At 49.6% G+C, this 26,856-nt stretch overlaps 2 protein-coding genes across 2 annotated transcripts in view; one reads left to right on the top strand and one right to left on the bottom strand.

The window, feature by feature from the left end:
- The window catches only part of LOC130860479 (BOS complex subunit NOMO1), a 57,081-nt gene extending 53,548 nt beyond the window's left edge, over positions 1–3,533 (bottom strand). Inside the window, exon 1 of the mRNA XM_057748759.1 lies at positions 3,227–3,533. Within this exon, the coding sequence (XP_057604742.1) occupies positions 3,227–3,391 (165 nt within the window). The 5' untranslated portion in view covers positions 3,392–3,533. The remainder of the gene's footprint in view (positions 1–3,226) is intronic.
- Positions 3,534–6,464: 2,931 nt separating this feature from the next.
- The window catches only part of ABCC6 (ATP binding cassette subfamily C member 6), a 67,825-nt gene continuing 47,433 nt past the window's right edge, over positions 6,465–26,856 (top strand). The window contains exons 1-9 of the mRNA XM_057695478.1: positions 6,465–6,510; positions 7,405–7,587; positions 9,547–9,672; positions 9,825–9,953; positions 12,951–13,076; positions 14,297–14,358; positions 16,883–17,014; positions 22,239–22,442; positions 25,713–25,890. Of these exons, the coding sequence (XP_057551461.1) occupies positions 6,475–6,510; positions 7,405–7,587; positions 9,547–9,672; positions 9,825–9,953; positions 12,951–13,076; positions 14,297–14,358; positions 16,883–17,014; positions 22,239–22,442; positions 25,713–25,890 (1,176 nt within the window). The 5' untranslated portion in view covers positions 6,465–6,474. The remainder of the gene's footprint in view (positions 6,511–7,404; positions 7,588–9,546; positions 9,673–9,824; positions 9,954–12,950; positions 13,077–14,296; positions 14,359–16,882; positions 17,015–22,238; positions 22,443–25,712; positions 25,891–26,856) is intronic.

The following is a 26,856-nucleotide window of genomic DNA, read 5'->3' as shown; positions in this document are numbered from 1 at the left end:
ATGTGCCACAACTACTGAGCCTGCGCTTTAGAGCCCATGAGCCACAACTATTGAGCCCATGTGCTGCAAATACTGAAGCCCATGCACCTAGAGCCCGTGCTCCGCAACAAGAGAAGCCATGGCAACGAGGAGCCCGCGCACCACAACGAAGAGCCCCGACTCACGGCAACTAAAAAGAAAGCCCGGGCACAGCAAAAAAGACCTAACATAGCCAATAAATAAATAAATAAATTTATAAAAAAAAAAAAAAGAATCTACCTGCCAATGCAGGGAATACAGGTTCGAGCCCTGGGCCAGGAAGATCCCACATGCCGTGGAGCAACTAAGCCTGCAAGCCACAACTACAGAGCCCACGTGCCACTACTACTGAAGCCCGCACGCCTAGAGCCCGTGGTCTAGAAGTCACCACAATGAGAAGCTCATGCACAGCAACAGAGTAGCCCCCACTCGGGCTTCCTAGGTGGTGCAGTGGTTAAGAATCCGCCTGCCAATGCAGAGGACATGGGTTCGATCCCTGCTCCAGGAAGATCCCACATGCCACGGAGCAACTAAGCCCGTGTGCCAAAAAAAAAAAGAGTAGCCCCCACTCACCACAACTAGAGAAAGCCCATGCACAGTAACAAAGACCCAATGCATCCAAAAATAAATAAACTAATTTAAAAAAAAACACACAACACTGTAAAGCAACTATACTTCAATTTTTTTAAAAGCACCTTAAGAAAATGCAATTCCTGAGCACCACTTTTGTTTCTAAAATAGAATGTCTGAGGTGAGGGCCAAGGATCTGTTATCATTAACCCCCAAAGAGTCCCAATACTTGGAGTCACATCCATCTAGAAACTTTTAATGCTAATAATCTGTGACTACGATACAGAAATAACAGAACTGGGTCACACCAGCTAAGAAGATGTATAAAGCAGCAAACTCACAACGTGTGCATGGAGAAGAGGAACACCGTGAAATTATGCACAGACTGCAGGCTCCCCGTGGGCAGCATATGCGCCTCGGCACCTGCACCAGCATCTTATTTACTGTAGGGGCCCAACAGATACTCGACCTTGTTCACAGCCCGTAAAGAAATTCAGATGTGCACACTTAAAGCAGGGACTGAAAATCCGCCTGTCTATGGGGGCCAGGAAGGTCCTATCAACGGGCATTCATCTAAAGGGAGACAGACTGCTACTTGGCCCAAGCCAAATTTTGCAGCTCAAAGATCATCTGGTTTTCCAGAGAAATCAGGAATTGATTGTTCAAGTATTGACAACCAATATAGTTTTTCTTTTACACAGATTTCTGTCAGCTCTGTTCACTGCACTGCTATACCCCCACCAGGCACAAGGCTTCAGCACATGCTGGGGATCACTCAACAGTTACTGACTAACACCCAGAAGGGAAGAAAGCTGGAGAAGAGTGAAGGTAGTCTCACTGGAACACAGAAAACACAATCAGAAATGACAGTGAAATATCTTTTTTACATTTCTTTCATAAAGCACAGGTCAGGACACAGGATGGCAATACACATTACACGCATGAAACACCTCATTTCACAATCAGAAATTAAGAAAGAATGAGTATCTCAGACCATCTGGACAGGCAGCCCTAGGGCTCAAGAACACATTTTCTATGAGGTCACAAAACCTGCCCTCTGCTCTCAAGGTCACTATCAGTGTTTGGGGTGGGCGTGCCCCTAAATACCTTTACTTTCCTCCCAGAGCCCCAGGGAACTACAAGTTGCAAAACCTTTCCAGGCAGCTTCTGAAATGCCCTGTGCCCACAACCCAGGAGGTGGCATGGGCACCCGGAGATCCTAGGAGCCCTGCGACTGCCAGTGGGTAGATTCATTAAACACCTGACTTCTTAAGACCAAAACTGGTGGAAAAGCCACAGACTGAGGAGTCTTGAAGGTGATGATGGATTAACTTCTTTAGGAAACATATGATGCTGAGTTCTGCTGCTTTTCTCCCAACACCATCCTACAAAAATTGGGACTTGGAACAAGGCCAGGTCAAAGAGCTAGCGGGATGTGAATCTCCTTCCTACCCCTCCCCCAATTCTCAGTAACCTGCTTTGTAGAACACACTGGTCCAATCCTTCGCCCCAGCCCTCCAGCCATCAGCACAGGAGCAGCTCACCGTGCTTTCAGATAGACAGACTTTGGGGTCTTAGTCCCCACTCCCTTCTCCCCAGCATCTCCCAGCCTCTTCCTTTTTTCTCTCTCAAATTCCCTCTTCTGCTCCATTGTCAGCACTCTCCTAAAATAGAGGCCAGCCCTCCCTTGGGTCCCTTCCCATGTATCCTGCAAGTGACCTTCTATCCCTATCTCCATCTATCTTGCTTCTTTTTCACAAGATTTCTGGGTCATAATTCCACTAGGCTAATAATCATCTAACTGAACAGGGCTTTGCAACTTAATAAAAAGACTTCTGCACAAATCTCTAGTGTAATTCCAATAGCTACCCAGTAGGACAATCAGGACAGCTGACAACTATCCATTTTCAGGGGAAAAGGGGTCCCATGGGGGAAACCAGCAAAATTAAAAATACAGTTTCCCAGCCCCAGAAATGCCAATAGAGACCTATTGGATCAGGATCTCTGGGATGGGAATCCATGCTCTTTAAAAGCTTCCCAGAGGGTTGGAGTAGCAGTGGATTAGAACTTTGGGAGGGCTCTGTGTTGTGGGGCTAAGACGTGCAGTCTCTAGGTTCTGGAATATAAGTTTCAGGAAATCTGAGTTTCAGGAGATCTGGGTTCCAGGGGGGTTGAAGATCTGGCGTATGGATCCCAGGGGGTCTGGATCCTGCTGGGACTGGGTCTTAAGAGATCTGGGGCCTGGATTATGGGGATCTGGAGTCTGGGTTTTGAAGAATCTGGGGTCTTGATCTGGAGGATCCTTAGTTTCGCGTGACCTAATAAAAGTTATAAACCACCATCATCGTCACGAAAAATGTCCCTCACACCCAAGTGCACACACCTTCAGGGCCCCGTGCCCACCCCCCGCCCCCACTCGGTAGCCGACCCCAAAATAAGAACCTCCATTCCAGCGCGACTGGGGAGGAGATAGTGGACAGCCCGCGGAAAGCGGCGCCTGTAAAGAGAAAAGGACTCCCAGAGTGGGGTGCTGGTGGCAACCGCCCGGTGTCAGAGGCGAGGCCACAGCAGCTCAGAGAGGGTGAGCGAGTGGCCCGGGGTCACACAGCGAGCTCCGGGCCGCGGGGCGGGCGCTCACCTCGATGAGCGAGTAGTTGATCTCCACGTCCGACTTGACGAAGCCCCCGCAGCCCACCACAATATCCTCGGAGCCGCGCGCCGGCGCCGCGCCGCTCAGCAGCAGCACCACGGTGGCGGCCACCACCAGCGGCCCCGGCGGCCCCACGCCCCGGCGCTCCCGCATGGCCCGGCCTCTGCTGCCTGACCCTCCGCAGGCCTCCCGGTCCCGCCCCTCACACCCCACGCCGCTCGCGGCTTCCTCCTCCGCCAGCGGCTGACAGCCCAGTCCCGGCCCGGCCCCGGCCGCGCAAGCGCAATCCGGCCCCACGCCCACGCCCCCCGGCAAAATAATTACGGCGCATGCTCAGCAACAAAACGAGACCATTTGTGCCCTCTGGAGGCGTGGAGGACTCCGCGCACCACCTGGAAGGGGTAGTTGCAAGGTGTGTGTGTTTAAAAACCAGGAAGTTGAACCCTCCTTTGGAATTCAGTAGCGCTGAAACTGGAAAGAACGAAAGACTGTTGATCGAAGTATCCAACAGCTTTCCCGAATCTTTTTGACCCATAAATTTCACGTGTAGTGTATAATCTCAACCCCCTTTTAGAGACTTGTGTCCACTGCTGTATTTCTCCGTGATAAATGATCAATTAGGTTTTCTTTTAAGCAAAACATAAGTCATTTAAGTTCGGCAAAATATTTAAAAGGTGTTTAAATTGTATTTAATCCCGGCTCTAATAACATTTGTATAGAAACAAATTTTGAGGGTTTCTCCTAGGAAGCAAGAGATGCACGCAGTTTGATTTGCCTTGAAGTAGTTCGGTGAGACAATTCATGATTTGTCTGCAAATAAGTTAAAAAATCAGCATGTTGTATTTTGTCCCAAGACTGAATGTATACCATAATGTAGATGAACTACAAGTCACCACATCAAAACAGACAAAAATTGCTTTTCTGACCTATTTGAAATTCTCCCATTTTACTTCCCCCCAAAATCAAGTGCTTTATTTTAATAGTTTCTATACTGTGGTTTTTTTATTTAAATATTTTATGTGGACCATTTTTTAACTCTTTATTGAATTTGTTACAATATCGCTTCTGTTTTGTTTTGGTCTTTTAGCTCCCAGGCATATGGGATCTTAGTTCCCCTAGCAGGGATCAAACCTGCACCCTCTTTATGGGAAGGAGGAGACCCAACCACTGGACTGTCAGGGAAGTCCCCTATACCTTGTTTCTAACTGATGAGGTAAGAGAGAAGATTGCCCACTGAAATTTACCATGTGGCTAAGACTCAAGCAGTATATTGGGCTGGCCAAAAAGTCCATTTGGGTCTTCCATAAGATGGAATGAACTTTTTGGCCAACCCAGTACAACTATGAATCACAGTGATTTTAAACTACACAATGGTCGGCACCTTCACAGTGGCTACAGTGGAATGATACATCCACTGAGGATCTCAACCATGAGCACATCTGATTTCTGTTCCTCACTCTGCATGCTCATTCCAAATACAGTGAGACTCTCAACTTTTCGATTATAAAGAGAAACTATTTAAATAATTGTTTTATTTTTTGAGGTCCGTTATTAATCATTACAATTGAAACAGATGCCCTTTCCTCTCCCTAACATAAATCCCTGGTTTGTCTTAGCAAATCACCAGCCATCAATTAGGAAATTGTGGCCTATGGAGTCATCTTATCTTAAATAATGGGAAACCGAGGCCCAGAGAGGGAAATGCACTTATCTAGGGCTCAGCACAAAGCCATGTGTTGTTCAGAGAGCTGGAAAGTAGGCTTTGGGATGGCCGAGTTCTGTTCCTGGCTCACTTCTGTGTTCTTCCTGCTTTCCTGACCATTCCCCCTCAAGCTTTCACCATTGCCCTCAAATTCATCTTCGGATATACAAAGAAATAAACCACTAGGACTGTGGCAACGTCGGTTGGATTGGGGGTTTCAGGGAGAGGGGGCTCAAGCCTCCCTAAAATTTCCATCAGCCTCCACCAAAACCACCTTAAATAAACAGACACAATCTGAATGTAAACAGCAGACCCGCCACACTCAGCTTCAAGACAGATCCTTGAGTTTTTGTGTGCCCGCTCTTCCATAAGACCCAGGCAGGAGGACAGCTGAAGGCAAACTGCCTGGGCCCCAGACCAGGGTTGGGGAAACTCAGAAAAGAAAGGGGGAAAAGGCCAGGGAACCCATGCTGTGGCGGCCCTGCAGGAGGTGGGAAAAGAGGACAAGAGATAACAGGGCAGTGTGGAGAGCACAAAGGATTTGAATTCTGCACTCAAACTGAGCACCTGTGCTTGTCTGTCTGAAAAAGCTGAGTCTTTCATTCCTATCTTGAAAGGAATACATGTTCATTGCAGAAGGAAAGAAAATAGAAAAGGGAAAGCAAGGAAAAAGAAAAGAAAAGTAGGATTACCATGACCACTGCTTTAGTGCATTTCCATCTTTTTATGTATTGCATACATGTTACATAGAGTCATTTCCTAAAAGAACTCATGGCTGGGGACACACCTTGCTTTAAGATCCGTTAGCAGAAGGTAAATGACTTGACTTGCTCCCCCACTTTCCCCAACTTAAGCATATACTTTTTTTCTTTGCAAACATATCAGACTATTTTGTATTGTAATCTCTTTTTTTCACTTAGCATTTAGCAACCGTATTTCCGTACTAAATATGTGTCTGCAATGGTACTTTGAACCACTGCTTAGTAACCTAGGGAGGAAACAATAATACTAATGCCAGGAATAGAGAACTCTAATTGAGCATTTACTGTGTGCCAGGCACTGTGCTAGAGGCTTTATTAGTAATCTTCTTAAAATCTCCCTGCCACCCTAGAGGCAGACAACGTCCATCCCACCGGCGAGGAGACTGCGGCTCTAACCTTAACCAGGCCGGTCCCCCCAACCCCCACGCCGGTTGTTGGACATTTGCACACCTGTTGGGTTCACTTATCAGGATAAATTCCTGGAATCGCTGATTCACAGTATTCGGGAAGTTTGAGATGACATTTGTTGCAGGGGGAAGAGAGGTTATGTGGGGATGCTCCGCGATCCCCTCCCCCGCTGCCCGCTGGGGCCTCCCTGAACGCCCCTCCACCTCGCCTGGCTTCACCCCCACCGCGAGGCCGGACCTTGCCCCGGGCCTTGCAGTCCCGGAGCTCCAATCCCCGCCCCTTCCCCCGCCAGAGCGCGGCCAAGGAGGCTGTCCAGGGGCCTCACCGACCGTCCGACAGACGGACAGACGGACGAACGGCGCCCAATGGCCGAGCCTGGGGAGAACTGCGCTGGCCCGGGGGTGAGTGTCGCCTTCCCGCCCCACTCTCCTTTTCCGGCTCGATCCTGGGCAGATCTCTGGACTGCGACATAGGGGAGAGGAGAGACTTCCAAATACCCGCCCGCCCCTGGAAGGGGAAGAAACCCGCCAGACTAACGACAGGGCAGGGCGACCACGGTAACCAAGCAGGTCCCCTGAGGAGCCCAGCCCCGTTAAAGGGGCCTCCAGACCTCCCAGCTACAAGCCCCCCCACCTGTCTGGTGCCTCGCTCATCAAAGGACTCTAGTGGGAGGGTGGCAGTAATGCAGCAGGGAGAGCATGAAAGCAACCACGTCTTCCGAACTTCACATTCACACTTCTCAGATAAGGAAAGGCCAACAGAAGGTCTGAGAGAAGAATTACAGATGCAGACCTCCAGTAGAACAAGCTTCAGGGTCAGGCCAGCGGGGACTCAGCTCTGCCCCTTCCTATTTGTGTGGGCCTGAAGGAGGCTGTTCCCTCCCCGTGCCTCAGTTTCTGATCCATGAAATGGGGACAGTAATACCTATCTCCTAGAGTGGGTATAAGTCTGTGCCCAGCTCTCAACAGGGAGCCCAGGTCTCCTAGATTCTAGGACCCAACTGCCTTGGTTCAAATCCCAGCACCACCACGGTCCCACTGGGTGACGTCGGCCAAGTTACTCAGCCTCTCTGGGCCTCGGCTTCCTCATCTGCAAAATCAGTATGATTAACTGCATCTACTGCATCAGATTGGTGTTAGGGCTAAAGAAGTTGAATATTATGAAGTCCTCTAAAGAGTGCTTAGCACATTTTCAGGTAAATGTTAGGGGTCCAAAGAGTTGCCTGGCACCCTGAGCAGGTGAGTCTGGGACCTCTGCATTGTACCATCGTAAGAGTCACCCTGGTGTCCCCTCAGGTCTGGAACCAGACGGAGCCCGAGCCTGCTGCCGCCCGCCTGCTGAGCCTGTGCTTCCTGAAAACGGCGGGGGTCTGGGTGCCCCCCATGTACCTCTGGGTCCTTGGCCCCATCTACCTCCTCTACATCCACCGCCATGACAAGGGCTACATCCAGATGTCCCGCCTCTTCAAGGCCAAGATGGTAGCCACCGCCTCCGGGAGCTCGTAACCAGGCAACGGTTGGGGGTGGGGGGAGCAGGCTGGGACCTGGCAGAGACCCCGAAAATGGACATTTCTTCTATCAAGGAGCACACAGGTGGGGACAAGAAGGGACGCTGTTCATCAAACAGAGCAATACCCCAGAGGCTACAGAGGGAAGCTCAGAGGAATAGATTCTCCCAAACATTCAGTGAATAAAAACCATACATCCACAAACATCCACCTGGACACCCACACATCTCCCAGACGCCCACACAGGCAGACAGTTCATGGCCACCACAGCCTGGCATTCCCCAAAGTGTGCAGTATACACCCCTGGGAGGCGCAAGGTGATGTTAAGGCCACGCTAGGATGAACCTCTTAAATGTTCAACAGTTATGCATTGATTTTTGTGTTTGCTCACAGATACAACTAAAGAACAGTGCTCAATTAACATTGTTATGTATTTATTTTCAGTGTTAGAAAAACACTGGCATTGCAGGTGTGAGCTTTTCTGCTCATCCTCCCATTCTCCAAACTGCTACAAGAATGCCCTCCAGGGACTTCCCTAGTGGTCCAGTGGTTAGACTGAGCTTCCACTGCAGGGGGTGCAGGTTCGATCCCTGGTTGGAGAACTAAGATCCCGCGTGCCATGAGGCCAAAAAAACAAACAAACAAAAGAACGCCCTCCAAGATTCACTTATTCCCACACCACCTTGTAAATTTTTGACCTGTTGCCGACCACCTATCCAGGGTCTGCACCCTCTTCCTTAAAGGGGCCAGATAGCACATGTCTGAGGCTGTGAGGATCATGGGATCTCTGTCCCAACTACTCATTTCTGCTCTTGCAGCAGGAAAGCAGCCACAGACAACAGTAAACAAAGAGATGTGGCTGTGCTTCAATAACAGTTTATTTATAGTCACTGACATTTGCATTTCATATAATTTTCGCGTCATGACATATTAGACTTGTTAAACTTTTTTCAATGATTTGAAAAAATGTCAAAACCATTCTTAGCTCAGAGGTGATACAAAAACAGGCAGGTGGCCAAACTCTACCTGCGGGTGGTAGTTTGACCCCTGCTTGAGACTAACCGAAATGTTCAATAGTTTCTCCAATGTGCCTAGGTCTCCGTGTGCGCTGTCTCACTTTCTCGATTTCTCTTGTTTAAAAGAGACACCAATGCATCTTAGAGCAGACCTGGAGACATACCAGTCCCAACAGAGAGTTTCTCCTTGACTTAATATTAGGAACTGAAAGAAACATAAACAGGATATAACTTTTCCACCTGGAGAGTAAATTTCATGCTGTTCCTTCATCCCTAAAGCATCCCCCCGTGCATTATGGGAGCACCGCTGGCATTTGGAAACCACTGAGTTGGCTTGGACCTTTGTGGTACATTATTCATATGACAGTTATTGGTCAAGTTTTTTTTTATAATTTTATTTTATTTTTGGCTGCATTGGGTTTTTGTTTCTGTGCACGGGCTCTCTCTAGTTGCAGTGAGCAGGGGCTACTCTTCATTGTGGTATGTGGGCTTTTCAGTGCGGTTGCTTCTCTTGTTGTGGAGCACGGGCTCTAGGTGCATGGGCTTCAGTAGTTGTGGCACATGGGCTCAGTAGTTGTGGTTCAAGGGCTCTAGAGCGCAGGCTCAGTAGTTGTGGCATGAGGGCTTAGTTGCTCCAAGGCATGAGGGATCTTCCTGGTCCAGGGATCGAACCCAGGTCCCCTGCATTGGCAGGCAGATTCTCAACCACTGCGCCACCAGGGAAGTCCTACAGGTCAAGACTGACCTGCATCACCCCTTACAGCTTTTTCTTTCACGTCGGCACTGCTCAGTGATCACATTGGTACGTTACAGTGCCGCGTCCAGAGCCACTGTCCAATCGGACATGGGGTCACTGTCCAGCTGGCCACCGCCTTTCTTTCCCCCACCAGCCTTATCCAAACCTGTTTCCCCAGGTGCTTGGCTTCGCCCTCATAATCCTGTGCACCTCCAGCGTGTCTGTGACTCTCTGGAGAATCCAGCAGGGAACGCCCCAGGCCCTAGAGTTCCTCATACACCCCACCGTGTGGCTCACCACGATGGTAAATCACATCCCCAGGACAGCAGCTTGTTCCTGGATGCTACTCTTCCCGCCCTGGCGGAGGGTGTGGGGCAGAGCGGGGCTCCCTCCCTCCCCTCCCCTCCTCCACCCTTCCCTGCCTCTGCCCACCTCCCGCCTGACTCTCTTGTCCAGAGCTTTGCAGGGTTCCTGATCCACACCGAGAGGAAGAAGGGGGTCCAGGCCTCTGGGCTGCTCTTTGGGTACTGGTTGCTCTGCTTTCTCTTCCCAGCCACCAGCGCCGCCCAGCAAGCCTCGCAAGGGGTAAGTGGGGGCCTGGGCCACTTGGGAACCAATGTGGCAGGTTCAGGCCTTGGGGCCCCTCTTTCCTCCTCCCCTTTCCACCCATAGCTTATTCTCTACACAGAGACACACACACCACAAGCGCTTAAACTCAAGAGGCACAAATGCATCTCACATAGAAGTTCCCATCATCCCATACCTTTTTTATCAACACTAGTTCCCATTGTCTTACACAGTCAAGTCACACACTGCACCTGCACATACTTGTATGTCCCCATTGATGCATCACACAACCACAGACTCCGACACATCACACACACACACACACACACACACACACTCGCCCTCACGTGTCCATTCATACTTGCTGCCGCCCACGTGTGGCTATGCCTTCAGTCTCCAACAGGACTCAGGCACAGATGTCCCCGCCACACACACACACACACTCACACACCCCTCCCACACACTGCATGGGCACTGACACACCGTTGGTTCGAAACCTCAAGGGTTCCCGGAGGGAAACTAGAAACTCGCCCCATACACGGAGGGCAGGAGAGACCAAAGAAAGAGGCGGCCACTGCAGATGGCAGGTGACGATTTTAACACGCAAGGGAGCTTAGACGTGAGTCTTGTCCTGGGCACCGCAAGATAAGTGGATCTCTGCATCGGCCCTCCAGGATCTGAACAGTTTATAGAGGCTTTAACGGGGTTCGGACACAAGTACTGTCACGAGGGTCTCATCAACCCATTGCTCTTTCGAGGCTGCAGCCTTGAAGCAGTTCCTCGTGCAGGAACAGTGTGGCCAGAATGCACATCTCAAGGACAGGGGAGGGGTGAGGAGCCTCTGATTGCGGGGTCCAGCTCACAGGTTAGCCAGGGGTCAGTCCTCTGGATGACCTCCTCTGGCACACACCCGCGCTCACTCTGCCTCCACGTACATGCACATTTCCCTTCATTCTCACCTATTCTCACCCTCACCCATGCTCCCATGCATCCGTAATTTATACACTTATCTTGCACACTCACCCATATTTGCTTTCCTACCTGGGAAGCAGCATTTCCCCATTAGGGGGAGCGATCTGCCAAGAGAAGAATATATAACCTCGACCAAGGTTTCTCAGCCTTGGCACCCTTTACAGAATTCTCTTTTGGGTGGGGGTGGGGGAGGGCTGTCCTGTACATTGTAGGGTGTTGCACAGTATCCCTGGCCTCCTACCACTAGAGGCCAGTAGCACCACCTCGTTACGGTACCCTGACATGTCTACAGACAATGCCAGATGTCCCCTGGGGGCAAAGTCACCCCCCCAGCTGAAAACCACTTGCATAGCTGGCACTCTCACCCAAGCCCTCTGATCAGGAAGCTGACCAGAGGTTTCTGGTCATCGTTCCGTGAGCCAAATGGTTACTCCGTCCTGCTCCTAAAAGGAGAAGGCAGAGGCACACCTTCTGTCCTTAAGGAGAGATGTTTTACAAAGCACTTTTTGTAACTAATGGGAAAAGTCCATAGGCCATCCACTGATTTATGGAAGGCTGGGTTCCAACAGTTGACTTATCAGTTAGCTGTTGGGGACCCAGCCTGGAAATAATATTGGGACCACATATGCTCTGGAGCTCCACGCACCAGACCCCGTGGTAAGCACTTGACATCATGAATCCAATGAAGATTTCAGTCATCCCATTTTAAAGATGAGGAAACTAAGGCTGAGAGAAGTGAATAACTTCCTCAAGGTCATGCAGCTCAGGACTGCAGAGCCAAAGTCCATCTCACTCGAATTCAGAACAAACTTTAGGATAGAAATGATGGTAAAATGACACTATGGGAAATAATGTAGTTGGAATATCAAATTGTCTACTATCTGCCCCCCTCCCAAAACAAAAATAAAAACAAAGAAGTATAAAAATCCAGTAGAGAAATTGTGATTTGAAGCTAGGGCTCTTGTTTCAAGCCACAAAAACTCAACTCACACTAGCTTAAGGGCAAAAAAAAGCCCAAGGGAATCTATTAGCTCATATACATGGGGCCTGCCAGGCACAGCACAGCTGGTCCAGGTGTTCAGATAACACCACCAGATCTCCATGTATCTCTGACCCTTGGCTCTGCCCGTTAGCTTCATTCTCCGATGGGATGGCAACAAGAGCCCCAGTTGCTCCAGACTTACGTTGCATCCATGTAGCAAACCCAGTAGACGATCTCCCAATGATTCCACCTCTCATGGGTCCAGCGTGGGTCCGATGTCCATTCCTAACCCAACCACAGGAGCCAGGGGACTAGATCGTACCCATCAGTCAGGCCTGCATCACCTGCCCACCCCCTGGGATGGAATCAGTTCTGCATCCACCCCATACCTGTGTATGGGGGGAAGTTCGGGTGCTCTGGCCAGAGGGGCAGGGGATGCAAAAGCAGTCACAGCATGGCAGCGAAAGCTCATGATCTGATCAGATTACCTGTGTGGCCTTGAGCAAGTTGCTATCACTCTCCTGAGCCTCGGTTTCCCAATGAGTAACACAGAGCAAGTAAACCCCAGCTGGGGTCAGGGTCGGGAGGAACGTGAGAAGAGACAGTGCATGTAAAGACTCCAGCATGAGCCCGAGGCAGAGTAAATGCTCCGTGAAACCAGCTTCCTTCTTAAACCGAAGAACACTGACCACAAGGGAGTGTGATGGAGACTGGGGCGGGAGGCGGGGGCGGGGAGCTCCTTTGTTGCACAAGGAGAAAGGCAAAGTGTCCCTTCAACTCATATCCTGGTGGCTGAGGCCAGTTGTCACCTGGCTAAGGACAAACACCCTGCCTGCCAGTAGTGTGGCCAGAATATGTGTAAGCCAGGGGCTTTCAAGAAGGCCAAGAAGGCTGGGGGCTCTGACTTTCACACCTGGTGGCTCCAGCAGCCTGCCTGGGCACTGCTCCCAGCATCAGAGACCCTGTTCAGCCTTCACCCCATCTCCCCTTCCCGACCGCCTCCCCAGGCTCCACTCCTCATGAGCCCAGACTCAGTGGGCCTTCTGCTTTCTCTCCTGCAGGATTTCCAGAGTGACCCCTTCCGCCACCTGTCAACCTACCTGTACTTGTCTCTGGTGGTGGCACAGTTTGCACTGTCTTGCTTCGCCGATCAACCCCTCTTCTTCCCGAAAAGACCCCCGCAGCCTGTAAGTCACCACATCCCCAACCCAGTACCTTGCTTGTCCCTGTTCCTCTTCGGTTCCATCTCAGTCCCCTCAAGTGATGGAAGGAAGTTAAACTAGAGCACAGACCTTTAATTTTTTATTCATTCGGTCAAAAGCATGTTACGTGTCTACTCATTCCGTGGGTTGGCCAACTCTTTCTGTCCAAGATAGAAAATATTTTAGGCTTTGTGGGCCATACAGTCTGTATGACAATTGCTCAAGACTGCTTTTATAACACAGAAGCAGACACAGACAGTATGTCAACAAAGGAGCATGGCTGTGTTCCGATAAAACTTTATTCACAGAGACAGGTAGCAGGCCAGATTTGGCCCGGGGGCTGTAGTTTGCCAACCCGCTTGATGCCCCAGCTCAGTACTGAGGATCTACGGTGAACGAGCAATGTCTCTGTCTTCTTCATGCGGCTAACCCCCAAGTAGGGGAACCAGACATTAATCACACAATTACACAAACGTGTGGAAAATTACAACTGGGCCTGACCATAAACATTCAAGATTAAAGTGACTTGCCCATTAGAAATGTTCTGCAGGAGAAGTTCATGGTCCACGAGAGTTTACAACAGTTAACACTGAATAAGTCTGTGAACTCAGGAAAGAATTCTTTGAGAAAAAGACAGTTGAGCTGAGATCATCTGAAAAGACGCTCAACAGCTTGAATAATTAAGTTAAAACTATAATGGGACTTTTTCCAATGAGAGTAGCAGAAAAAAATTAAAAATTGATAACAAGCTGTGATGGCAAAGATGTGGTGAAATGGGCTCTCTCATGCCCTATTTGTGAAGAGTATAAATCTGTGCAGGCTTCCTGGAGCTGCTGGTAGAGTCTCACCTCCTTTTCACCTCTTCACTACATTCACGGAGGGATAACGTTGAGGACATTGTTTTCTGTGTCACTGCTTTGAGAACTTGGTGTCAGTATTAATAAAGTTGTCCTGAGCAACTGTTGGTTCTTACCTTATAGGCACTTTCAGTCCTGTGGCTGAATCCCTTTTTACCTTGCCTGCTAGGAAGCACCGAGCCCTTTGGTGTCTACTGTAGATAAGTAGCAGGACATCCTAGTCTGTGCTTTCAGTATTAAGCTTGTGGTCAGTTCATTGTGTCTTCCTGCCCTTGGTTCTCCTTGCCACATACTGGCCATGGATGATGAGACCAAGTCCTCCCCCTTCTAAATCTTTTGCCTTTGCAGAATCCATGTCCAAAGGCTGGGGCCTCCTTCCCCTCCAAGGCCATGTTCTGGTGGGTTTCTGGGTAAGTAAAGTAGCAGGGAAGGGGCTGGGGTGCAGCCACCTGCATTTGCTGCTCTTATTCGTCATCACAGCTCTTCCCCCAGGAGATTTCCTTCCAAGCCTACCAAGGTCAGCCAGGCTTTCTCCATCGCAGCCTCCATGCCTCCTTCTCAGATTTTAGTGTGTCAACCATCCACATCCCATTCCCACTCACTCACTGGAGTGAAATCTGAGTTTGAATCCTGGCTCTCTTAGCTGGCCATATCACAAGCATTCAGAGTCTCAGTTTTCTGCTCTGTTTAATGGGAACAACTCTACTTTCATGAAGTGTAACGTGCTTAGTGTTTGTACATGGAAGGCACTCGGTAAAATCATCTCTCTCTTTATATTCCACCCACATTTAATAAGCACCTACTATGTGCTAAGCACTGAGGCTGAGGAGGTAGAAGACCAAATCTTTACTCACTAGAGGCTCCCAGGCTGGTGGAGAAAACAGGTGTTTCTCCAGGGTCAGCACACCAGGTGCTGAGAATGCGCCCACCTACTGGGCCCCCTCCTGACCACACCACAGTCAGATCATGGTAGCACCCAGATTGGAATCCCAGCCCCACCACGTCTTGGCTGTGTGACCTTGGGCAAGCTACTTGACCTCTCTGTACCTCAGTCTCTGCACTTATAAGATGAGGGTCATAACAGCATCTACCCCATAGGGTTTTGAGGATTAAATGAGATAAGTTTTGTGAAACACTTAGAACACCGTCTGGCTCAAAATGAGTATTATATACAGTGGCTGTTAAATGAAGAGTAGAATACTCGGAGAGTGTGGAATTGGTGAAAAGAGCATAGAAGTCTGCTAAACATCTCTAGAGAGAACCTAGCCCCCTTGTTTCCCAAATGTAGGTATTTATGGACCATTCTTCAAGGTTTTTGCCTTATTGGGGTATCACTCGTACTCTATTTAATGTTTTTTCTTTAAATCAACTCACTTTTTCTATTTTAATAACCTTTTAAAAGGAAACATTCTATAGCTACCAAAATCAGAAAAATCTAGAATCCCTTTCCATGTATAACACCAAAAATAATTTGAGTGAAAACCAAGTATTGTGAATAATTTCTGAATCCAAACTGCTGCTTGCCTGAGTTTGCTCTGTGTTAGAAAAGGGGACTTGGAAAGTCTCAAAGAGGAGCTCAAAACCAGCTCCAAACAAGATTTTCTCCTTGGTGTCACAAGAAAGATGAAAGAGACCTAAAAAGAAAAGAACACCCCTGCTGTGGAATTCTGCAGTAATTTCTTGTGTGTGTGTGTTGGTTTGAAAACTGGCCCCAACAGACAGAGGGCTTGGAGAGACGGAAGAAAGAGGCAGTCACTCCAGGTTGGGAGGAGGCAGGGTTAACAGGCAAGAGAACTTGCATACGAGGCTTGTCTTGGGCACTGCAAGATGAGTAGATCTCTGCACCCACCGGCCGGAATCTCAACAGCTGATAGAGAGGCCTTAACAGGGTTCAGACATATACACCGTCCCAACAGTCTAACACTTAAACTGTCTCAAGGCTGCGTCCTTGAAGTAGCTCCTAGTTTGGGAACAGTGGGCAGGACCTACATTCCAAGGACAGGAGAGGGAGGAGCCTCAGAATGCCTGGGTCCAGGTTGCGGGTCCACCAGTGGTCACATCCTCTCCATGACCTCTTCCAACAATGCGCCAACTACAGTCATCTCACATACAAGTCTGAAGTGCGGGGAAACACTCTCCTTTTAAGGTGAGAAAATTGAGGTCCCATTGCTGGGAAGTGACTTTCCCAAGGTCACCGGGCTGAAAAGACAAATCTGGTTCCCTGAGCCAGGAGGCAAGGATACAGAAGAGGGAGAATGAGGGCAAGTACTGTCTTTGCCCCCACGGAGCTTACCATCCAATGGAAGAGACAGACCAGACAAATAATCAGACTGAAAAATTAAATAATGATAATTGCAGCAAGCATGATACAGAAAAAGCTCAGGAAACGAGAGGATCTTGCAGTGGGAGAATCTACCTGGACTCTGGTGTCGGGGTCATCACGTGGGCTTTTAAGGAAATCACATTTAAGCCAGAGGTGAAGGACAGGTAAGAAGTGGCAGGAACAAGGTTTAAGCAGAGTGACATGCATATTCAAAGGTCCTGAGCCGTGACCGAGGAGGAGAATGGGGACATTTAGAGATGGGGGAGGAGTTCAGGTTTCCTCCGCAGTAATCGTTTTCAACTCTGGACTTCTGACTCCTAGGAAGGTTTAAGTCACTTACTCTCTCTGAGTCTCTGTTTTCTTCCTTATCTCTAAAATGGTCAACAATAATCTACCATAGAAGTTCATGTGAGAATTAAATGAGATGTTCTTTGTAGACTGAGAAGTGCCCGCCAGTGTTAGTGCAGTTAGGTAAACTGCTTTCCTTGTGCCGAGGGGTCAGCAGGGGTGCAGAGAGGTGAAGTGACTAGCCTAGGGTCACACAGTTACCAAGCCAGGACCATGCAGGGGTGGACACAGGAGGAGCTTGCTCTGGTGACCCTCTCTTACAGGTTGGTCTGGAGGGGCTACAGGAGGCCGCTGGGACCAAAAGACCTCTGGTCACTTGGGACAGAAAACTCCTCAGAAGAACTTGTTTCCCAGCTTGAAAAGGAGTGGACAAGGAACCGCAGTGCAGCCCAGCGGTGAGTGTGTGGAAGATGGGGCTCAGCCCGAAGCTCGTTCAGCAAATCACTTGGCCCCAAATACAACCCTGCCCCTACTCCAGGCTCCACCGCCACGGTCCCCTGCCCGTCAGCTGACCTCACTAAGCATCAGCTGCTCAGACTTCAAAATGCTTTTCCTCCCAGAGTGCTTTGCAGGTTCCAAAAGGAGATTGACAGAGGGGGACCCTCCAGAAGGAAGCGTGGATGGTGGGGATGGAGGCAGGAAACAGAAGGGCTATTTTAAGACTGGGGTGAAGAGGTAGGTACAGTCCATAACAGGCAGGCAACTACTCGTTACTTAACCTGAGTGATTAGTTTCCTGGGCTTTAGTTTTCTTATCTGTTCAGTGGAGATGCCCTTAGGCCATAGCTTATAGCTTGTGGGAGATGAATTATAAAAAAAGATTTACAGAAAAGAACGTAGCGAATTTCTTAAAAATGGTAACATCTCCAGCAATATCAGTCATCCAGAGGATTTTAGTCTCTTTCTAGTCCTGTCCACTCTGCCTCACTCTTGCCCTCTGTAGCATCTCTGGAAACTTCTGCGAAGTGCTCAGAGCCTGAGGAACCTGGTTTGGGAAACTTTAGAGAAATAAGCTCTCAAATAGGGTTAATTAAACCTGGGTTAAATGTAGCCCTGCCATCGAGTGGTTGATGACCTTGGACAAGGAACTTGACCTTACTGGAGCTTGGTGTTTCAGGGCACAAACAAAAGTAACTCTGTGGGAAGAGTTATAAGGTTCCCCTGCATACGCTAGGATTTTGTGGTGGTTGTTAAAGGTGGCTAACTCCTACAGATTAGAAGGAGCCAGAGAGAGACAGAGTCTACTGGCTCACATAGCTGAGAAGGTAGGACTGGTCTCAGGTGTGGCTAGATCCAGGACTTGCATGGTGTCCAGATTCTTTCCTTCCATCTCTCAGCTCAGCTGTTGTCTGGGCACTGGTCTCTCCGTAAGGCCTTTCCCAGACCATGCCAACTCAGCATCTCCCACTACCATCTACATAGAAAATCCCAAGGAAGGCCTTTGATTGGCTGACTTGAGTCATGTGCCTCTTGGGGGCCAATCCCATGGCTGGAGGGCAGGCCCCATGATTGGTGGTCCCTTCAGAGTCACACAGGGAGGGGAGGGGCTACTCCCCAAAAGAAGGGAATATCCCACATGCCACGGAGCAACTAAGCCTGTGTACCACAACTACTGAGCCTATGCTCTTAAAAAAAAAAAGAAAAAGAAAAAAAAACTTCGGGGCTTCCTAGGTGGCGCAGTGGTTAAGAATCCGCCTGCCAATGCAGAGGTCACGGGTTCCATCCCAGCTCCAGGAAGATCCCACATGCCGCGGAGCAACTAAGCCCGTGTGCCCAAAAAAAAAAAAAAAAGGGCCCTGGAGGTCTTTCCCACCCTCTGCCAGCTCTGGCCTCCCCTGCCAGCATGGGAATGATAGTCACCCAGTATTAGAGCCAGCACATAGAGACATTCTCCAGAAGAGTCTGGGAATCCGTGCACAGCTGACAGAAAGACAGGAAGATGGCAGGTTATACAAAGATCTGGCTCAGGCATTTTCTGAGCTGACTGATGACACACCAAGAGAACTTTGGTTTTGTTTCTAAAATATTTTGCAACCTTTGGGGGAAGGGAGAGGATGTTATCTTAAGAGGTTACAGACCAATCTGTCTGCCGGCCAAGTCAGGGTCACAAGTGTGTTTGGCCAGCATGGTATCTTGCTGTTCTTGTTGTTTAAGGTTTTGTCTTTATTTTTAATGTCGCCAACATTTAAAATGTTGGAGATGTCACATAAAAATCTGGAATTTTGGTCTCAAAGCAGAATGGCAGTAACTGGGTCACACCCCTGCCTGGCAGCGGGAGGTGGATCTGAGTACTGGCTGCCCCGCTGAACAGGGCATGTGCCCTGCTTGCCACAGTCTGCCCCACTCCCTTTTATATCCCCCAGCTTACGCCCAGCTGCTCACGCACACCCCCTGCCTCGCCCTGGGGTCATTTTTGGGTCCTGCACGAAATGGCTGTGGTGGGACCAGAGACCAAAGACCAGCCACCAGTCTAGAGACCTTCCCTGATGGAGAGTGAGACCTGCTGGAAAGGAAGACATTTGCTCCCGAGCCTGCAGGCTGGACACAGTGACTCAGAATTTGGGGGCAAGCAGCTGGAACAGAACTGAGCAAAACACCCAGCTGGAAAGAGGCTTTCACAGTGGCCTCTTCACCCACCCCACTTTATGGATGGGAACACTGAGGCTCCGAGGGAAGGGGACAGAGCGGCATTCGGACCTCAGTTTTCCAGCTCCAAGGAGAAGTTCTGTCAACCTAACCGAGTCATTTCCTTCCCTCCCTCCTGCCTGCCTGCCTGCCTTCTTTCCTTCCTTCCTTCCATCCACAAATCTTTAGTAACATCATGCAGCAGGCCCTTTGAACACATCACCCTATCGGTGTTTTCCCATTCACTTGACAAGTATTTATTGAGCACCTATTGCGTTCAGGTGCTGAGCTAGGTACTAGGGAAAATACAAGTAAAAAGAAAAGACAAGCAAAAAGTCAACCCACCTGGGTCCCCTGCTTTGGGCAGGGCCGCAGGCGGGGTGGGGGGGGTGGGGCCTGGCTGGCGCTAGCCCAATGGTAGCCCAGCCCGCCCGGTGCACGGCGCAAACCGAGCCAGGACCAGCACCCAGCATTCGGTGCGCATGCACACTGCGTGGATGCCACGCCGGCCTTGCCTGACCCGGCTGGACCCCAGACAAGTTGTGAGGGCGGAGGAGAGGCCACATCTCAGGGCTACAGAGGTGACCGGCGTAGAGAGGTGAGCACAGGGTTAGAAAAATGGCTGAACTGAAAATACTGGAAGGCATTCTTGCCACGCCTCGGAGGCTGGGGGTGGAGGCAGGCTTCAAGACAGGGGTAGTAAATTAACATTTACTTACTTCTTTGCAAACCAGGTAGTAAAGGCTGATTCCTTGTAGCCTTTTGTGCTAAAAATACCACGTTTCCTTTGGACTGCCATGGAGATTTGTCCCTCTCCTTCATCCTGAGGAGATGCTGAGAGGATTCTTCACTGGGGGGCAGGGGGAGGAGAGGAGGTTCGGCCTGTGGTGGAGGGGTGTTCACCCTGCTGGCTGGGCCTAAGGGGTAAGAAGCTGACTTCGGCGTCTTAACCTGCCTCTCTGAAAAAAAGAGTCCCAGGGGCGCCACTGATCCTTGAACTCATTCAGGTGGGGGAAGGCTAGGAGGTTTGCTTTGCTGGACAACAGGAAAATTTGGATCTGTTAAAACTGGACCAGGAGACTAGTTGCACCACATCCTAGTAAAAGCCACCAATAGGTTAAGCCCAGCATCAGGAGATCTTGAAAAGTTCAGTTTATTCCGAGGTGGTGAGTGCTTGATTCAGTGCCTGGTCTACCCCAGGCCCTGTTTTGATGCTGAGGAGACAGCGGTAACCAAGACAGCTGCAGCCTCTTGTTCCAGAAGGCTGATTTTGGTGGAGAAGACAGATACTTGGAAGCTGAAGTAAATACTGGGACAGAAAATAAGGGACTGGGAGAGAGGACCAGAGGTACTTTAGTTGGAGCCGGCAGGGAAAGTGTCTTGAGGAGGTGATGTTGACATTGAAGTCAAGCCTTGGGAAGAGCTGGGCAGAGACATTCCAGGCCAAGGGCAGTGGGGCCCTGAGAAAGGTATGCCGTGGATGTGTCAGGAGCTGAAAGAAAACCCGTGCGAGCCCAGGAAAGAGGAGCAGGACGAAGTGGGGAGGTGAGCGGGGCCCAGGCCATGCAAGACTGTGTCTAGGAATGGAGACTTTTTATTAAACCGTTGAAGGGTTTTATGCAACAACAACAAAAAAATCTCCCCACCTGGAGTTCTAACAAGACAGATGAGAAAAGGAGAGAGCTGGAGGTGGTGAGCATGGCTATGAAGGTGATGAAGTCAATGCTGGAATCTGATGGGGAGGGGTGGTCAGGGGTGGCCTTTATACGAAGGTAATCCTTTCGGCGTTCAAGACCCAAGTACCAGAATGTGAGCAGCAGGCCATGCCCAGCTCATGACGGAGGCCAAGCCACAGCTCTCCAGAGACGCCAAGCTAAATAATAAGCCGGGCCAAGGGGTGAGGGGCAAGACCTTGACCTCGTTAGCGAGCGACTGGGTACCTGCACTCATCAAGGGGTTGTTTTTTTTTTCTTTTTCCTTTTTAATTTTTGGGTGGAGGGGGTTGGGGCTTACAAAGAGGCTCTATGTGAATTACGAGTCAAGATCTGGACTCAGATCCCTGCTCTGTCCTCGATGTGTGACCTTGGAGCCTCCCAGAGCCTCAGTGTCCTCTGAGGTAGAATGGGGACCCCATGACACCCACAGGGCAGGGAGGTCGAGAGGAGCTGATGAGCTTGTGTGTGTAAAAGGCTGATCTCAGTGCCTGGCCCCCGGGTCCCAGCTCTGAAAACAGCTTTGAGATTCTGATAACCCCATAGGTTGTCAGAGCTGGAGGGGGCTCAGAGCGTGGGGCCAGCCCCATCCTTTTGCGTGTGAGGACACAGAGGCACAGAGAGGGGAACAGCCTGCCCAAGGCCACACAGCAGCTGCACTGTCAGCAGGTGCACGGCTGCCAGCCTCTCCCAGTGACCAAGGACTGGCCCGCCTCCAGGAGGGCCCTCCAGCCTTCCGCCCCCTCCCCCTGCCTTCCTCTCCCGGTGGCCCCTGATGACGCCAAGGGCCAGGGATCGCAGGCATCACGCTGCCTGAGCGTCCACCTGTGGTTTCATTCAGAACAGGTGTGCCAGGCCCACAGGCCTCAGCTGTGATTCTAAACCGGTTCTGAACCACCTCAGGTCTGGCTGGTTGTGGAAGCGGGGCGGGGGTGCTGTGTAAGGGATCAGACAGTGCTGGGCTCTGAAGGTTGGGATCGAATCCCAGCTCTTTCACTTCTCAGCCGTGTGCCCTTGGACAGTTTAGCTTCTGGGCCTCAGTTTCCTCATCAATGAAATGGGGTAACACCCAAGGGTGCTCTCTGGGGTCATTTTTTATAGGGGCATGAATCCCATGCATGAGGGCTTGCGCCATGACCTAATCACCTCCCAAAGGTCTCACCTCCTAACACCATCACATTGGGGATTCGTTTCACCATGAATTTGGGTGGGGTGAGGGAGGGGCGGGGAGACACATTCAGTCTATTACAAGGACCCAGAGCCGATTTCCCCTCTCCCTGAAGGCACACCAAGGTGAAAGCATTTCAAAGGAAAGGAAGCCGTGGTGCGGAGGCCCCAGAGACGGAGACCCTCCTGCAGCAGCAAGGGAGCACGAGGGGCCCGCTGCTGAGGGCCCTCTGGCAGGTGGGCCGCTCCACCTTCCTCCTGGGCACCCTCAGCCTCGTCATCAGTGATGTCTTCAGGTTCACGGTGCCCAAGCTCCTCAGGTGAGTCCAGGCCTTGGGTGCCTTGCTGAGGCTGGTGTTCCCTTAACGGCATCCTTCCAGGGCCAGGGGACCTTCAGCCCTCCTTGTGCCTCTGCCTAGACCTCCAGTGCTCATGGCACTTAGGGTGGATGAAGAGGATATGGAGGAAGGACCAACATAAAGTGACTGACCTCGGGGAGAGAAAACAAGTGAATTCTAGCCTGACTGTGTCAGTTTGCTTTTGCTGTACAACAAAGTTCCGCAGAAGCGAGGGGCTTCAACCCGCTTCTTTATCTCCTGTGAGTCAGCAGTTCAGGCTGGGCTCGGCTGGGCTCAGCTGGGCGGTTTTTCATTTCTTGGCTGTGTTCGCTCATCTGTCTGCAGTCACCTGTGGAGCTGGCTGGGGACTGGCTGATCTGAGATGGTCCCCGCTAGGACAGCACGTCTCTGCTCCAATGCTTTCTCGTCCGAAGAGTAACTCCAGCTTGTTCACAGGGCCACTTGGCAGGGTTCCAGGGAAAAGCAAAAGTTGCACTTTCTCATAAGGCCAAAGCTGGTTGCACAGCCAGCCCAGATTCAAGGGGTGGCGTATTCGTTTGTTAGGGCTGCCGTAACAAAGTACTACAAACTGGGTGACTTAACAGAATTTTTTTTTCCAGCACTTATCTTTTCTACTGTTATTTCTTTTCAATTTTTATTGAAGCATATTTATTGGGGCTCGAGCGTGGGTTGGAAAAGAATTTCCAGACCCAAGACAGAACATAAGGAAGATAGATTTTATTAGAGAGAAGGGAATGCTATAAAGATAGTGGGGACGACTTCCTGGCAGGACCAGGGAGAGCAGACCCTCTCGTGGGCTCACAGCCAGCTTTTATAACCCCAAGACAAAGAAAATTCCTGCTAGGAAAATGGCATTAGTCGATTGGTCAGTGCACCATAAGGCAAAGGATGTCGTTAAGTGATAGGCCAGGATACTGTATGTTGAATACCTTCCCTAATATGGTTGTGTTATCAGCTAGCCTAAGTCAGGAAACATAGCCTAAGTTAGGAGACAAAGGTTGCTGGGGGGGGGGGGGGGGGGGGGGGGTCAAGCTAACTCCGGATCTGAGTTGCTACGTGAATTAACTCTGAACTGTGACTTTGGTATAGAGCTCCGCATAGTTGATTTACAATGTTGTGTTAGTTTCAGTCATAGAGAAAAGCGATTCATATATATATATATATATGTATATGTATGTATGCACATATATATAAGAATATATATAATATATATAAAGAATATATGTAAAAAGGATACATACATATTCTTTTTCAGATTATTTTCCCGTATAAGTTATTACAAAATATTGAGTATAGTTCCCTGTGCTGTACAGTAGTAGGTCCTTGTTGGTTGTCTATTTGATAATAGTAGTGTGTATCTGTTAATCCCAAACTCCTAATTTATCCCCCCCCCCCACTCTTTCCCCTTTGGTAGCCATGAGTTTCTCTTCTATGTCTATGTGTTTATTTCTATTTATTATATATAAGTTCATTTGGACCTTTTTTTTTAGATTTAGATATGTGGATATAAGTGATATCATATGTTTATCTTTCTCTGGCTTCCTTCACTTAGAATGATAATCTTTAGTTGCAGCCACATTGCTGCAAATGGCACTTTCATTCTTTTTTATGGCTGAGTAATATTCCATTGTATAAATATACCACATCTTCTTTATCCATTCATCTGTCGATGGACATTTGGTTGCTTCCATGTCTTGGCTATTGTAAATAGAGCTTCAGTGAACACTGGGGTGCACGTATCTTTTCAAATTAGAGTTTTCTCTGAATATATGCCCAGGAGTGGGATTGCTAGGTCATATGGTAGCTCTATTTTTAGTTTTTTAAGGAACCTCCATATTGTTTTCCATAGTGGCTGCACCAATTTACATTCCCACCAACAGTGTAGCAGGGTTCCCTTTTCTCCACACCCTCTCCAGGATTTATTATTTGTAGACTTTTTGGTGATGGCCATTCTGACCAGTGTGTGGTGATACCTCATTATAGTTTTGATTTGCATTTCTCTAGTAATTAGCGATGTTGAGCATCTTTTCATGTGCATTTTGGCCATCTATATGTCATCTTTGAAGAAATTTCTGTTTAGATCTTCTGCCCATTTTTCGATTGGGCTGTTTTTTTGATATTTAGCTGCATGAGCTGTTTGTATATTTTGGAGATTAATCTCTTCTCAGTCACATCATTTGTAAATATTTTCTCCCACTCTGTAGGCTATCTTTTCATTTTGTTTATGGTTTTCTTTGCTGTGCAAAAGCTTTTAAGTTTAATTAGGTCCCATTTAACCAACAGAAGTTTTTGTCCTCATGTTACTGGCATCTAGAAGTCCAAGATCAAGGTTATTTCTTCCGAGGCCTCTCTCCTTGTCCTGCAGACAGCTGCTTTTTCACTGTGTCTTCACATGGTCTTTCCTCTGAGCACATGCACCCCTGGTGTCTCCTTGTGCATCCAAATTTCCTCTTCTTACAAGGACATCAGTTGTATTGGATTAAGCCCCATCCTACTGGCATCATTTTAACTGAATCACCTTTTTTTAAAAGATTTTTTTATTATTATTTATTTATTTATCTTGAAACTTTGGCTGCATTGGGTCTTCGTTGCTGCACGTGGGCTTTCTCTAGTGGCGAGCAGGGGCTACTCTTCGTTGTGGTGCGCGGGCTTCTCATTGTGGTTTCTCTTCTTGTGGAGCATGGGCTCTAGGCGCGCAGGCTTCAGTAGTTGCAGCATATGAGCTCAGTAGTTGTGGCTCACGGGCTCTAGAGTGCAGGCTCAGTAGTTGGGGCGCACAGGCTTAGTTGCTCCGCGGCATGTGGGATCTTCCCAGCCCAGGGATTGAACCCATGTCCCCTGCATTGGCAGACGGGTTCTTACCCACTGTACCACCAGGGAAGCCCTGAATCGCCTTTTAAAGGCCCTGTTTTCAAATACACAGTCGCATTCTGAGGTACTGAGGATTTAACATATACAGGTACTTAGGATTTAACGTATATTTATATGTCTTTTGTGGAGACACAGTTCAGCCCATAACAGGTGGGGATAAAAACTACTTGTTGATTGGAGGAGACGCAAGTCACATTGAAAATGAGCGTGGACGGTGGGGGGAAATAATTGCAATCATTTTTGCAAAAAAACCCGAAAGACCTCCCATACTGTCTGGTCCTCCAGACCAGGCCAGGCTTAGGCAGATGCAATAGCCATGGGTGCCCTCTCTCACCAGCTTCTCCCTCCCTCTCCCACAAGCCTCTTCCTGGAGTTTATTGGGGACCCCAAGACCCCGGCCTGGAAGGGCTACCTTCTCGCCCTGCTGATGTTCCTCTCCGCCTGCCTGCAAATGCTGTTCGAGCAGCAGCACATGTACAGACTCAAGGTGCTACAGCTGAGGCTGCGAACGGCCATCACTGGCCTGGTATACAGAAAGGTGAGCCCCAGGGGAGAGTCATGGCCTTTCCCCTCTCTCTGTCCTGTCCCAATTTACAGACAAATGTTCCAGCCAAGATGGGGAATGTCCCTGAACTGTTACTCTCATCTGTGCCTAAAAACACACTCATTCATCACTTTACTCATAGTTGCTCACATTGCACTCTCATCTCCTTGGTTATTTCTGTGAGACCTTGCGTGATCTGACCCTGGGACCTCTTCTATCTGATTACATCACACACTTCCTTCACACTTCTTTCACTTTCCTCCAGCCACACAGGTCTCCTTTCAGTTCCTCAAGCACGCCAAACATCCTCCCACCTCAGGGCCTTTGCACTTGCTGTTCCCACTGCCTGGGCACCCTCTCCATACCTCTTCATGTAGTGAACTTCCACTCATCCCCCATGAGGATAAAGGGCTAACCTTCGGGCTGTGTGGAAACTGGATAAAGGTGGACTGTCAGCTATTTTACCAGGTAACACTGCTTACAGTTAAAATGACCCCTGACCCACTGGTAAATTGCACCTGGGCTGGAAGTTCTGTCCGTGAACTATGATAGCTGGAGGGAAGCCGTAGCTTTGGGCTTCTCTCTGTGCAGTGATTCTTGTCCCCTCGGGGAACCTTGGAAACGAAGCTGGTGAGGCTGCTGCCCTAAGAGGTGTTGGCTCCTCTGGGGTCTGGAGCATCTGATCCAGGGTTACCCCTCCCGTGTAAGTCCCTTTCTCTTACACCTGAACTGTCACCTGGCAAAGAAGGAGGCCAAGGGAACAGCTCCTGAGTTTCAGGCCACGTCCCCCTGAGCACACTGGAGCTGGCGCGGCCTGTCCAGTCTTGGGAGTGCATGCGTGGAGCTGAGGCTGCAGGAAGATGACCCGAAGCCCTTGCTCTTCCCGTCCCCACCCTTACAGCAGCCTTCCTCATTGCCTGATGAGGTCAGACCCCTCCACTCTGCCCTCTGGGCTGCTTC

The sequence above is a fragment of the Hippopotamus amphibius genome, chromosome 9, assembly GCF_030028045.1.
Source record: "Hippopotamus amphibius kiboko isolate mHipAmp2 chromosome 9, mHipAmp2.hap2, whole genome shotgun sequence".
In the NCBI taxonomy this organism is placed as follows: domain Eukaryota; kingdom Metazoa; phylum Chordata; class Mammalia; order Artiodactyla; family Hippopotamidae; genus Hippopotamus; species Hippopotamus amphibius.
The sequence above is the reverse complement of the archived record's forward strand: the minus strand, read 5'-3'. Positions and strand labels throughout refer to the sequence as shown.